Source organism: Pseudorasbora parva, chromosome 10 (assembly GCF_024679245.1).
Source record: "Pseudorasbora parva isolate DD20220531a chromosome 10, ASM2467924v1, whole genome shotgun sequence".
Classification (NCBI taxonomy): domain Eukaryota; kingdom Metazoa; phylum Chordata; class Actinopteri; order Cypriniformes; family Gobionidae; genus Pseudorasbora; species Pseudorasbora parva.
This window is the reverse complement of record NC_090181.1, coordinates 16,464,087-16,476,745: the sequence shown is the minus strand read 5'-3', so window position 1 is coordinate 16,476,745 and position 12,659 is coordinate 16,464,087. Positions and strand designations below refer to the sequence as shown.

The following is a 12,659-nucleotide window of genomic DNA, read 5'->3' as shown; positions in this document are numbered from 1 at the left end:
CTGTCTGTGAAAACAGGCCATTAACTTGTGGGAACGTGATAATAAGAGATCATTTTTCTGAGGTAACTTCATCCTTATGCCATGTCAATTCCATGTGATCCTATATGTTGAGGGAACGGCATCATTTTTACTATGGCCACGAGTTTAATGCGTAACCTGCGTGAGCACAGCAACCTATATTATACACTCACCTAAAAGATTATTAGGAGCACCATACTAATACTGTGTTTGACCCCCTTTTGCCTTCAGAACTCCCTTAATTCTACGTGGCATTGATTCAACAAGATGCAGAAAGCATTCCGTAGAAATGTTGGCCCATATTGAAAGTATATTATATATCTTGCTGTTGATGGAGATTTGTGGGATGCACATCCAGGGCATGAAGCTCCCGTTCCACCACATCCCAAAGATGCTCTATTGGGTTGAGATCTGGTGACTGTGGGGGCTATTTTAGTACAGTGGACTCATTTTCATGATCAAGAAACCAATTTGAAATGATTTGAGCTTTGTGACATGGTGCATTATCCTGCTGGAAGTAGCCATCAGAGGATGGGTACATGGTGGTCATAAAGGGATGGACATGGTCAGAAACAATGCTCAGGTAGGCAGTCGGGCTTTTAAACGATGCCCAATTGGCACTAAGGGGCCTAAAGTGTGCCAAGAAAACATCCCCCACACCATTACACCACCACCACCAGCCTGCACAGTGGTAACAAGGCATGATGGATCCATGTTCTCATTCTGTTTACACCAAATTCTGACTCTACCATCTGGATGTCTCAAGAGAAATTGAGACTCATCAGACCTGGCAACATTTTTCCAGTCTTTTCCACAGTTTTTATCAAAGCAAAACGTCTGAAAACACCGGTTCTAGGAACATTCACAGTTAGTGGTGAACCTCTCAAACGTCTAATGTCACAGATCACAGATCATATGACACAAACAGTTTAATAGGGTTCGGTTCTCACAGATTTATCGACATGGTGATTTTGATCCATGAAGTGTCAGGAAGCTGGTTCGGTTAAAATACTCTTGTTTATAACCAAACTGTGTATGACTACAGCAAAATTTAGCACACTAAAACATATTATGCTACTGTGTGAATATAGGCTAAATATAAATATAAAACTGGGACAATATAGCTTACAATTTCGTGTTATGCCAGTACAATAATTAAACCAAAAAATCTAATTTGTCAGCATTAACTTAAATGTCCCTAAAGAATAGCCAAACACGCCTGCCGCACACACACACAATATTAAAATACAGACAAAAAACAAATTTGGCTGATCAATTTATTTGATCTGCTTACCAAAGAGACAATGCCCGCAAACATAAAACAATGAACAACTCCTTCATGATGAAATAAAGTTTACAATGACAGCAAGTGTCATTGTTACAATAATTATTCTTCTCTTCTCGTCATCATTATCATATCATTAATAATATTAGTATCATTATCTTCATATTAATTGTCATTTTCTTATCTGTTTTGTAGTTTAAAATGTAATAACTTGAAATGATCTTTTAAAAAACATGATGGACACACGGCTGTGGATAAGACACTACATGAAAAGGAGGGGAGGAGTGTAATTCTGTGTGGAAAGGCTGGTCCGTAAGGCTCCAGAGTCAAAACTCTTTCCGTAAAAGTCAATCGCCCTCATAGGCACCGTTTTCCAATCCGCACACTTCACACACAAACGCGCACACGCACTCGCACGAACACATGATAGACCTTACAGTGAAAATAAAAACAGCATAAGTCACATTTAAAAGCACAGTATGGCAGTGGAAATTAATAGCTCATGGGTGTGAAGAGGAGTGTCAGTTGGCAAAGCGATGGCATGAGAGAAACGAGTTGAGTGAGGCTAGAGTAAAGGATGCCATCATTGTGCACAAGGAGGTATAAGAGCATAGGAGGACGAGAGTAACCCGGGTTATGATTCCATTGTCATGTTCGGTTTGGAGTCGCAGTGTTTCTTCTTCCAGTTGTGTGTTCTTAAATAAACGTATTTAGTCGCCTTCATTACCCGGAGATTAATTAGAAAGTACCTACAGTACAGTGCCTTCCGTTTCTGAGTTTCATGCTCTTTGTTTTTTGTCTTCCACAACCCTGATTGCCATTTCAGGGGTGACTCAAGTTCCAAGCACCAGAGTTAGGAAGATGTCCCAAAACCCTTTGAAGAACCGCTAGACAACACACACACACACACACGTACACAAACACATTCATACACACTCACACACAAAGTGCATTCCCATTTGGGTGGTCCAGGGTTTCCTCATTTCATCAACAAAAGTATTTGTACTGTCTTTCTCTACGGCTTCTTAAAAAGTTTGTCCGCCTCTGGGTACGTGGGATACTTCACTGTCTCGATCTTCTCTTTGACTTTATAGGAGGGGTAGAGGCCAGTACGCCCCATTTTGCGGTTGATTCCCTTAGAGTATCCGTCCCAATGATTGCCCGCAACGCCGATAAGGTCTCCAGGCTCTAGCGGGATGTCTTCGCTGTTGCGTGGTTGGTGAGGGTAGATGGCGATCTGGTTGTGGGCGTTCTGCCCACCAAAGTAGTAGATGTCGTCGAGGGAGTAGAAGAAAGAGGAAGCGTCTGGGTGAAGAGTCTGCATGATCTCGTAGGCCACTCGACACACCTGTGCACAGTGGAAAGGAACACAGACACATGTTCACAAGCTCTGTGGAGTAGAAAGGGATATGTAGCTACACCTTACAAAGACGAATAGTCTTTACAATGGTTAAGCACTCCTCGTGAAAAGATCAATTGAAGCTTAAAGGACTGTTAGAACAAGTACCCACAGTCTGGAGCATACTGCACACAAAAACATCAAGATTTCAGATTTTAAAATCGGAAGCTTGGATCTGACTAGCTGGCCTTTGCAGGGGAGCAAAGCATCAGCTTGCTATAATGATGGATTAAGAGAAGTCACTGGACTAAAATTGTCTTTTCTAATGCCTGATATGTTGTGCCATTTTTATGGATCTTCACAACTGTTGATTGGTAAAGTCTATACCAGGGTAGCCGGCATTGCTCCTTTAGGGCTACCATACTGTAGATTTAGGGTTGGGAGATGCGGCCAAAAAAAAATCATATCAGTCGAGATCTATAATTATCAGGATAAATGTCAAATCTTTATTTCTCTCAAGTTTAAAGTCAGATCTTTGCTCCTGAGTGAAAATGGTAGAAACCAGACCGTTAATTGTGGCTTTATAATCAGAACATGACAAACACTTAAACAGGTGAGCATTTCAGAAATTAAAATGACGTTTTGTCTCTTAGAAATGCACATTTGACAGTAGCACAAGTAGCTTGGGATGCAGTTGTAAATTTATGTTCATTGACAAAAACGTTAAAAATAGAACCAACTTAATTTGTATAAGCTTGGTTTTTCATAGTATTTGGATCATGATAACCTCAGGTAAAACCACGCATTGTACCTCACTACCAGTGTTAAAAAAATTACTAAATTGCTTCTATGGTATTTGTTACGAAAAACAGTAACCTAAAGACATTTAATATAACACCAATACAAACTGCTATAGCTTAATAACAACATTAATTATAGTCCATAAAAATATATATGAATTTTCCACATTTCTGCCTCAATCACATGGTTTCAGTTAGTGTTTCTACAGTAAATCATGGTAAATGTTGGTAACTTGTGGATCGAAAAGCCTTCTAACTGTATCGTTGTGGCTCAGTGTTTCTCCTATTTTCCGCATCAGTGTTGTTGAGAATGTCAGCGCTGTTTCGTTGCCTTTAAACTAGTTGAAAACATTTGTGGTTTGTAATGTGAGAACTCTGCATCGAACTCAAACACTCGCCTACTCGTTCCTTTTATAGCTTTTTCGGAGTCACTGCATGACTGACTTTATCAGAGGCTAAGCTTAATCATAAAAGTAATTAATCAACTGGCAATAAATATGCCACACTAAACAATCAAATATTGGCAATTTGTAATATACAAATATTAGTTAATATCTTAGATTCTGTCGGCCAAAAATTGTACAGTGTGAACCTGTTTTAAGTGGGCGATTCCTGGCCAGAATAAACGGACCAGACTTGCTGTCGATAGTAAATGTTTGGATCTGCAAGACTATTCACTGCCAGGCATAATGTCTGGCATGCAAATAAAATCACAAGCCAAACATAAAATCAGCGTGCTATCTCAGAGCCAATCAAAAAGTCTGCATTGTACCAGAGAGGACTTGTGGACAATATGAGTTTTTCCATAAAAAAAGCTGAATCTCTACAAAAAGAAAGAAATGATCCCAAACCCTGAAGCAAATCCCCAAAACAATGCTTTAAGAAGAGCAACCAGAAGAAATTGAGAGTTATAGAACGGTCAAGTCTTAACCCCATAGAAATGCTGTGGGACGTTCAGGCAACACATGCAAGAAAACTTAGTCATCACACAGCGGCATTGTACCACAAAGTCTGCATTGTACCAGAGAGGACTTGTGGACAATACAAGTTCTTCCATAAAAAAGCTAAAGCTCTACAAAAGAAAGAAATGACCCACAACACTAAAGCAAATCTCCAAAACAATGTTTTAAGAAGAGCAACCAGAAGAAATTGATAGTTATAGAACGGTCAAGTCTAAACCCCATAGAAATGCTGTGGGACGTTCAGGCAACACATGCAAGAAAACCCAGCCATCACACAGCTGTAGGAGTTCTGTAGGAGACAGAGGCATGTTCATGTAGGAGACAAACAGAACAAAAACTTCTAGAAGAACTGGGTCAAACTGTACCTGTGAGGAGAAGGTGCACACTAAGAAGTTTGTCCTAGAAAGGAAGTGGATATCCAGGATGACTCCTCTCAGAGAGTTTTCAGTGTAGCGGTTGTGTAGCCCAGCCGACCATGAAATAGAATTATCACTAATAAATTCATAATCAGGGTACCTGCACACAAACACAAAACAAATGTTGATTAAAAGGCCCTCCTGAGGACACACCTCTTGCTAAGTTCAAACCCTGCCAACCTAAAGTGTACAGCAATTTTAGGCAACATTTCAGGTGAGCTTATGTCAAGGCTGTTCTAAACAGAGGGCAGCAAGCTTTGCTTATAAGAGAATGTGCTCAATTTTTTTACCAACGATAGTGGAAGGAATCTGGGAAATTTAATTAAAAATAGGTTTATTTATTTAAACATTAACGTCACCTAATATTTATGTGATTTATATTATAGTATTTAGCTATTAGCATAGCAACATGCTAATATGACTCTACTGGAATTGACTGTGAGCCAAATAGATGATGACGCTCTGATTATTATAAGCTCTTTTAAGTTGGGCAAATTCTGATTGGCTGTCAATGTTTTATCATTCATAAGCTGGAAAAAATTATTCCTGAAAGTGATCCCAAAGATATTGTTTCTCTGTCATTATCATTATAGCTGTGGTGTGGACTTCCCTTTTTTATATTATTAGAATGAATATTAAACCTTTCTAGTTATAGTTATCATTACAGTTATCATCCTTGGTATGAATGAGCCTTTTTGCCAGCTGAAAATGTCAGGCGGTCTTCTTAAAAAAAGCCTAGATGCGGGCATTTTGACGTTATTTTAAATGAGTATGTTCCATTGTTGTGCTCGTTTTCGTCATCTGCTGTCATTGTGCATGGAGTATGAGGTGAAAAAGTGGGGTAAAAATACGGCTGGGTAAAAAGTGACAGTGATGAATATGCACGCCGTCAGAGTGAATTAGACGCCTATAATCTTGTCACGTTGCTGCCGTTTTTAAAAAGTGGCACTCCCATTGAAAAAAACTTTTAAAAAAATAGGCTAGCCTTAGGAAAAAAAAATATTGGTGGACACATGTCCATCCTTAGTCAAGATGATGCCCTTATAAAGTGTAACTTGATGAGGTTCCATGTTGGTTAAGATGATTACAACTTTGGGTAATCTTAATGATTCTAAGCTATTCTTTTAATGATTCGTTTTGTCTAATTTTCCAGTTAAAATATCAAAAGATCTTTAAGATCTACAAGATCTATTTAATTGAGAAGCAACACTGCGTGGGATACTAAAGGCTCATTCACACCAAGAATGATAACTATAAAGATAACTATAATAGCATCCATACCAGCGGACAATATCGTAAGGAAGACGTGTGTTAACACAGATGGCGAAGTTCCATAGTTCAAGTGAGAATCAACTTAAAATGAAGATTTTGTAGATAAATGCACCCCATGTTATGTGTAATAAGTTCAGATGAGATCATTCTCAGAAAGACAATATGTTTGGAACAGAACTAAAATAACTACGTCCACACCAGTGGACAATATCGTTGTTTTCATTCTAAGTGTGTGCTTGTCTGCCGCTTTAAATGCTTGAGTTTCCTACAGCAGGATGGATTCTGATTGTCTGTCAATGTTTTTATCGTTCATTAGCTGGATGAATTTGTTATGAAAGTGATTCCAAAGTTTCTCTGTACCGTTATTGTTATAGCTGTGGTGTGAACTCTGCTATTCTTTAATACTGAGAACAATTTTTTAGAACTATATCTTTATAGTTATAGTCTTAGGTGTGAGCTTTGCCTTTAGATATGTTTTCATACACTGTGTAATTTGTACTCACTTAGACTTGGCCTCTTGCAGAAGAGAGGGGTCGTCGGTGGCGAGGTAAACCCGTTTCTTGTCCACGTGCATGCGCTGGGCCAGACTCTGGTAGTGGTCCTCCACATGCGACATGTACTCTTCTATGGGGTGGAATGCCGCCTCCGTCCCTACCTTATCTGTCCGACGCACATGCACCCTGGAGAGAGGAGCAATACCTGGGTCAAGCTGATTGTGTGTGTCCGTTTGAGAAAGGGATTCAAGGTCGCCAAAGAACAGGAAAAAATACAGACCAGGAGAACACAATTTTGTGTTGTTTTTTTTAAACGGATGTTTAAAGGTTTTACGCTTTAAGGCGCCGGTTTTCTGAAAATGCCTACCATTATGTGTCTATGTGTGAGTGTAAGGATGGGCGCCTGAATAAAAAGATGACATAGAAAGTAAGAATGGTGTGTGTGAGAGAGATAGAGACAGAAAGATGGCGGTGAGTGGTTGTGCTCCCAGTAGAGAGCAAAGTGGGTGTAAGTGGAGATTGATTGTTGGAGCAGTGGTGGTTTGTGTGAAAGGGTTTTTCTCCTCCTTTTCTACCCCCCTTTCCTCTCTCACACATAAATACATTTAAAACCTGTCAGTGCCTGTGTTTTCTAAGCTTTAGGAATCTTTAAACATAGCTTTGAACAATAGGAATACTATTGGTAATAATAATTATTATTATACAAAAAATTAAAGGAACTGTATGTAAGAAATGTATTTCAATTAATCATAAAATGGTCCTGATATGTCACTAGACATTAAGAAATCATGTTAATTTCAAATACTTATTTCACAGACAACAGTAGTCTGGCCAGGATATGGTCATTTAAAAGTTGCTGTTGATGTTGACATGTTGTGTTTTGGCCTGAAGCTCCACCCTCCACCTATCTACCAATCACGAAGTAAGTAATGTTTTGGCATCCGGGTTGCCAGATCTGCTCTAGTTACGACAGCTGCAGCTACAAACGTTCCTGCAGCCTATCTGGCACTTCCTTTAATTATACATATTTATATTGATTTTTTAAAATTTTGTTTATTAACAATAATAATAAATATAGTTGCAAGCAGCGATATGGGGCCAATCCCCTGAAGGGTCTGGAAGCGCAAGAAAAAGCCGGAAGAGCAAAAACAGCAGAACATATATGAAAAACTGATTTCAGGTTCAGAAGTACGGGTGCGAATGAACAAAAAATTAACAACTTTTTTCTTTTTCTAATCCAAGAGGAAAAAAGATAGTACAACGCTTACCCGGATAATAAAGGAATTGAAAAAAATTGTGAAATATGTAGCATCTGAGTGGATGTGATGTTTTTATGTGTAATGTCTCACCCTATAATGGGGTGTTTGAATCCCAGCTTGGTGGTGGCCTCTTGTATCTCCTTCATCAGCCAGGCCTGAGGGCGGATCAGGTACTTGACAAACTGAGACACCCACCACACGGCAGGGTCTCCATGAAGCCTCTGAAGTCGGTCCGCAAGGTCTTCAGGGATGGCCAGGGGCAGGTATGGGGGGCGAGGGTGCAGGCTGTCCACGATGGGTAACTCTATGACCTGAACATCCCGATCATTTGCTTCACCTACAGACAAAGGCAAAAGACAATGAGCAGAAAAGATAAAGGAATGCACTGGAGAAATGAAATATTGCAGTATGGACTGTAAATTGGTCCAACATGATTTTCCAATATGAGATTAATTTACAATTAGCAAGTCAATAAAGCTTGACGGAGAAGCTGCTCACAAGGAATAAAGTGTGTGGGCTGAGAAAACAAGAGCAGAAGAGGGGAAAAAAGACACCCTTAGGCCACATAAAAACATTCAAATGCCCACTGTACATGCTTTAAATTACATTACATTGACGCCTTTGGCAGGGGGGTTTATCCAAAGTGACTTACAGTGCATTCAAGGTGCACAATTTGTCAGTGTGTATATGCCACATACATCACATGCCTTCTTGCATTCGTTTGGCGGTAACAAACCTCAAGGGGTGAGGTGATGGAGTTCCCTTCAAATTTCTGTGCCATTACACTGGGTGTGTTATTATGTGCTTATACACACGACAAGAGTATGTTTCAGGCCATGGGGATGTAGAAATATATTGGAAGCTATATCAGTATATATAACTATCGAAAACCACTAGCATGAATTAACGTAAAATAACGTGAAATAAATCTCAGGGAAAAACGTCTTCAAAGAGACTGTGTGTGCCAGGTTTAAATTATGCCTTATGCAGCATTAAATGTTAAAAAGTATTTTCACACAAAGAAGTGTTGGAGAAACTCCCCAGCCATTCTTATATAACCTTGCTGTTAGGCTCTTTGCATGAGGATGAGGTTTTTCCAGCCCAGCACCCCTCATTGCACTGATAAACAAAATAACTCTCTCTCTCTCTTGCTCTCATCCTCATTAGAGCAGCAAGAGAATCTAAATTACATCTTGTCCTTGCATCCTGATGAATAAATTGAAGGGGGGGCTTCAGGGGAGGAGGCTTCTTTATTATTTTAAATTCATGCTCTCTGTGCGCGTGTACGGCTGAAGAGACACTGATTCATTTTAATGCTGTGTGTGTTTGGGTGGGCATGTTGCTGGGGGTATTTTCTGAACGCCAGAAGGATTATCCTGAAGGATTTTGTCTGGCCTTTGACCCCTTGCGTGTCATAACTAGAGGCATTAACAGGGTTATGTTATGTACATCATTGAGAACCATCTCTCGAAAGCTCCACTAGAATTAGCCTGAATTGATTTGGGTATCGTCAATTTGTGCGTTTATGATGAGAATCCAAGATGTTAATGTTAATGTTTTAAAACTGATGGCATGGCATTAACAACACCAAGGTCATAGGTTCAACTCCCAGGAAATGTAAAAAACTGTGAGTATCAGACCACTTCAAGCTCCATCTTGAATACATTGTAAGCCGCTTTGGATAAAAGTGCCTACCAAATGCATAAATGTATGTAACGTAATGAGTTGGAATGGCATGTTTAATTTCACTCGCTTGCTCCATCTCTGTCAATCTCACTGGTCCGTGGAGTGCAGAAATTCAGACTTCAGGGCAAACTAAAAGAGACTGTGTCCTCTGGGATGAAAGAGTGATGGGAAAGCGCTGCTTTGTTTTGAGGTCATTTCTTTCATGTTTTAAAGGCAGTTTCTCCTTCCCCTCTGCTTTCCTTTTAAGAGCACAGCAGGTTCACAGCAGCTGTAGAGAAATTCCCCTGAACACTGGATTCAGCCTATTAGACAGACTCTTATGAAGGGCGAGCATATATAAAAAATGGCCATTAGTGTGTTTCCCAAATGAACAGTTCAAAAAGTCCATTATTGAATAAATGTTCTTTCATTTATGAAACCCAATCATCTGGCCAGCACTCTGATTGACATTATTAAATAGCGAGATGCCAAAAAAAACATATCTACTGAGAGCCAAAAAAATGACAGAACATTAAAAATAAAATAATATGCCCATTCTTAATCTCAACACAAGAAACAAACAGATGAAGTGTGTATTAAGATCCCTGATCATTTCAAAATTTCACCTAACCATCTGGCTCATTTTAGCAGGAACTGAATGTAATTTGGGATGCAAAATATCAAAATTCTGCCAATACTAATAAGCTTATAATTTGTTTTGTGTTATGGCAGATAACCGATAAATGGCAGATATTACAATGATACACTATTTTGCTTAAATTAAAAATGACTAAAATTAAAAACTAAAATGCTAAAAATAAATGTAGGCATCATTATATTATAATATATATATATATATTTACTGAATGTTAGATGATGAAAAAGGTCATCTGAATGTAAAAATATGGGAAATGAGCATGAACAATAATGTATCCAGTCTTGATATTCCAATTTAAATAGATACATTAAAACTTCTCCATATTCCTTTGTACTATAATCTGTTATTTGAAGGATAGGGAACACAAATGTCTAAGTTCTAAGTTGAATAAATAGGTGTTACTCATTCAACATTCAAATAGACCAGCCAGTCATAGCTAAAGTAATTTGAAAAGTTTGGGATCAGTACAACTTTTAGTACTGTACGAACAAGTACGAAGAAGTATGCATTACATTGAGCAAATGTGATAGGAAAGAATTTATGGGGGGGAAAAACATTCTGGAAACAACATGGATTCCACAAAAATATTAATCGGCAAAACTACATCAACATTAAAAATGATAAGAAATGGTTCTTGAGCAGCAAATTCAGCTTTGCCATTACATGAATAAATTAAATTGTAAAATATATTCAAATAATAAACAATTCATTTAAACTGTAATTTTAAATCGAATCAATGATACCAAAGCAAGAAAACGCTTGTTTGATAGTAAGGGTCAGAAAGAGATAAATTACAACTGTTTTTGGTGTAAAAAACCTTGACTAACATACAGCATAATAATTAGCCTTTATGTGTTTATGTGTCTTGTCTTATTTGAGTGTGCGTGTATGTTACTGACCAGACCAGTGTCCAGTGGAGGCCCCCGTGCGGTCAGTGCAAGTTTCGCTGACAGGTTTAAAGACGGTCTCCCATCCGCCGGTGGCGTAGCGCCAGTTCTGTGACTCCAGTATGAGCGTGCGCTGCGTGCCATAGGCGATCATGAAGCAGTAGACCACATGATGTAGCTGGCAGCCGTAACCACAACCTTTATTGATGTTACACACCAGCTTGCGTGCCTTGCTGCAGTCCTGAGGGTTCTACAGATCAGTAAAGAGAAAGAGAGGTTTGAAGAGGTTTCTACACATACAGCACACTTTTTGATACTGAAATACCTTTAAGTGTCTGAATTGCACAGCTTTACAGTTTGAAGCTGCTATATATGGCATTTTACAGTCCAACAGGTTCCTTGATCTACTAGATGTCAAAAACAGCCCATAAATATGCATTTGGCAAGACCGACAGCTCAAGTGTGTCTTCTGTACCGTGCTGTTCATTGAGCAGTTCAAGACATTTGTATAATACATCTTTCAAGACCACCAGTAAGAGAAAAAAAAACAACATGACAGAACAGAAAGAACCAGAGTTGTCAAGGTTTTTGAAGTTCTCCAATCATCTCTGGCATGAATATATTTTTAGTATGTGCTTGGTGGAAATGATACGTTTGGCCATGATGCCTGAAGAAAATAATGTTTGAATGATCTTGGCTAGATTAAAGAAGACAAAACAAAGAGGGCGAAAAAATGTCCCTCCATCTATCGCTGTTTCTCTTATACTGGGACAATAGAGAGGAGAATGACTGGAGTAAAGAGAAACAAAGGAGCAAGTGAGATAAGAGATGGATGACAGCAGTGCAGTGAGACAGACAGAGCACTGTCATTCTTCATAAGAGACACAACTTCTTTGTTATCAACCTGTCTGTCTCTCACACACTAAGTAAAATACACTCCATCACTTTAATCACACTCCAGCTCTCATTACCGCTCTACCCCGTCTCTCTCCTGGAGAGCATTGACACAAAGCTATTAGCCAAAGTTAACGTAGTACCAGCAGCACAAAAAGTTTTCCCCTGGGCCCAATGAGCATCTTATAATACAAAGGAGAGTTTCTTAATCTTTGCCTGACCCATCATCATCATCATCAATCCAGGAATGTGTTACTTTAAACTCATATTAACACTGGATTTTATTTAGCATTAAATGGACATTATAACAATGTTTCGCATTTGATGAAATTTGATGGGATAAAGTAATGTATTGCTAGCCTAGAAACCTAGACGCACCCTAGCGGCAGCAAATTTAATTTGCCCGCGAGTGTCGTCTAGCAACTCTCAATACCCTTCTGAGCTTTATTCGCCTAACTCTTGCCAGGCCAATCACATCGTGTATAGAGTCGGTGGGCGGGGCCATTATGACGACGGCCGAGTTGCATTTGTGTGCTTCTAGTAAACACAGAAACTGGCGAACGGCGGTCTTTCGAATCAGCTCTGATCATGACTCTGGAAGACTTGGAGTTAAGCTTTTCTCCGAACGGCACTAAAGTCATTCTTAAAAAGGGAAGATTTGTTCGGAGTTTTGCTGACCGGATACGGCGAATGTTTAATCTATCAACAAG

General features: G+C 39.1%; 1 protein-coding gene across 2 annotated transcripts in view; it reads right to left on the bottom strand.

Moving 5' to 3' along the window:
• Nucleotides 1–1,277: 1,277 nt before the first annotated feature.
• Nucleotides 1,278–12,659, bottom strand: part of fut8a (fucosyltransferase 8a (alpha (1,6) fucosyltransferase)) — a 96,519-nt gene continuing 85,137 nt past the window's right edge. For both annotated transcript variants that reach the window (XM_067455324.1, XM_067455325.1), the window contains 5 exons: nucleotides 11,068–11,305; nucleotides 7,936–8,182; nucleotides 6,596–6,772; nucleotides 4,770–4,920; nucleotides 1,278–2,651 (listed from right to left, as the gene is read on the bottom strand). In XM_067455324.1, the coding sequence (XP_067311425.1) occupies nucleotides 2,319–2,651; nucleotides 4,770–4,920; nucleotides 6,596–6,772; nucleotides 7,936–8,182; nucleotides 11,068–11,305 (1,146 nt within the window). In that variant the 3' untranslated portion in view covers nucleotides 1,278–2,318. The remainder of the gene's footprint in view (nucleotides 2,652–4,769; nucleotides 4,921–6,595; nucleotides 6,773–7,935; nucleotides 8,183–11,067; nucleotides 11,306–12,659) is intronic.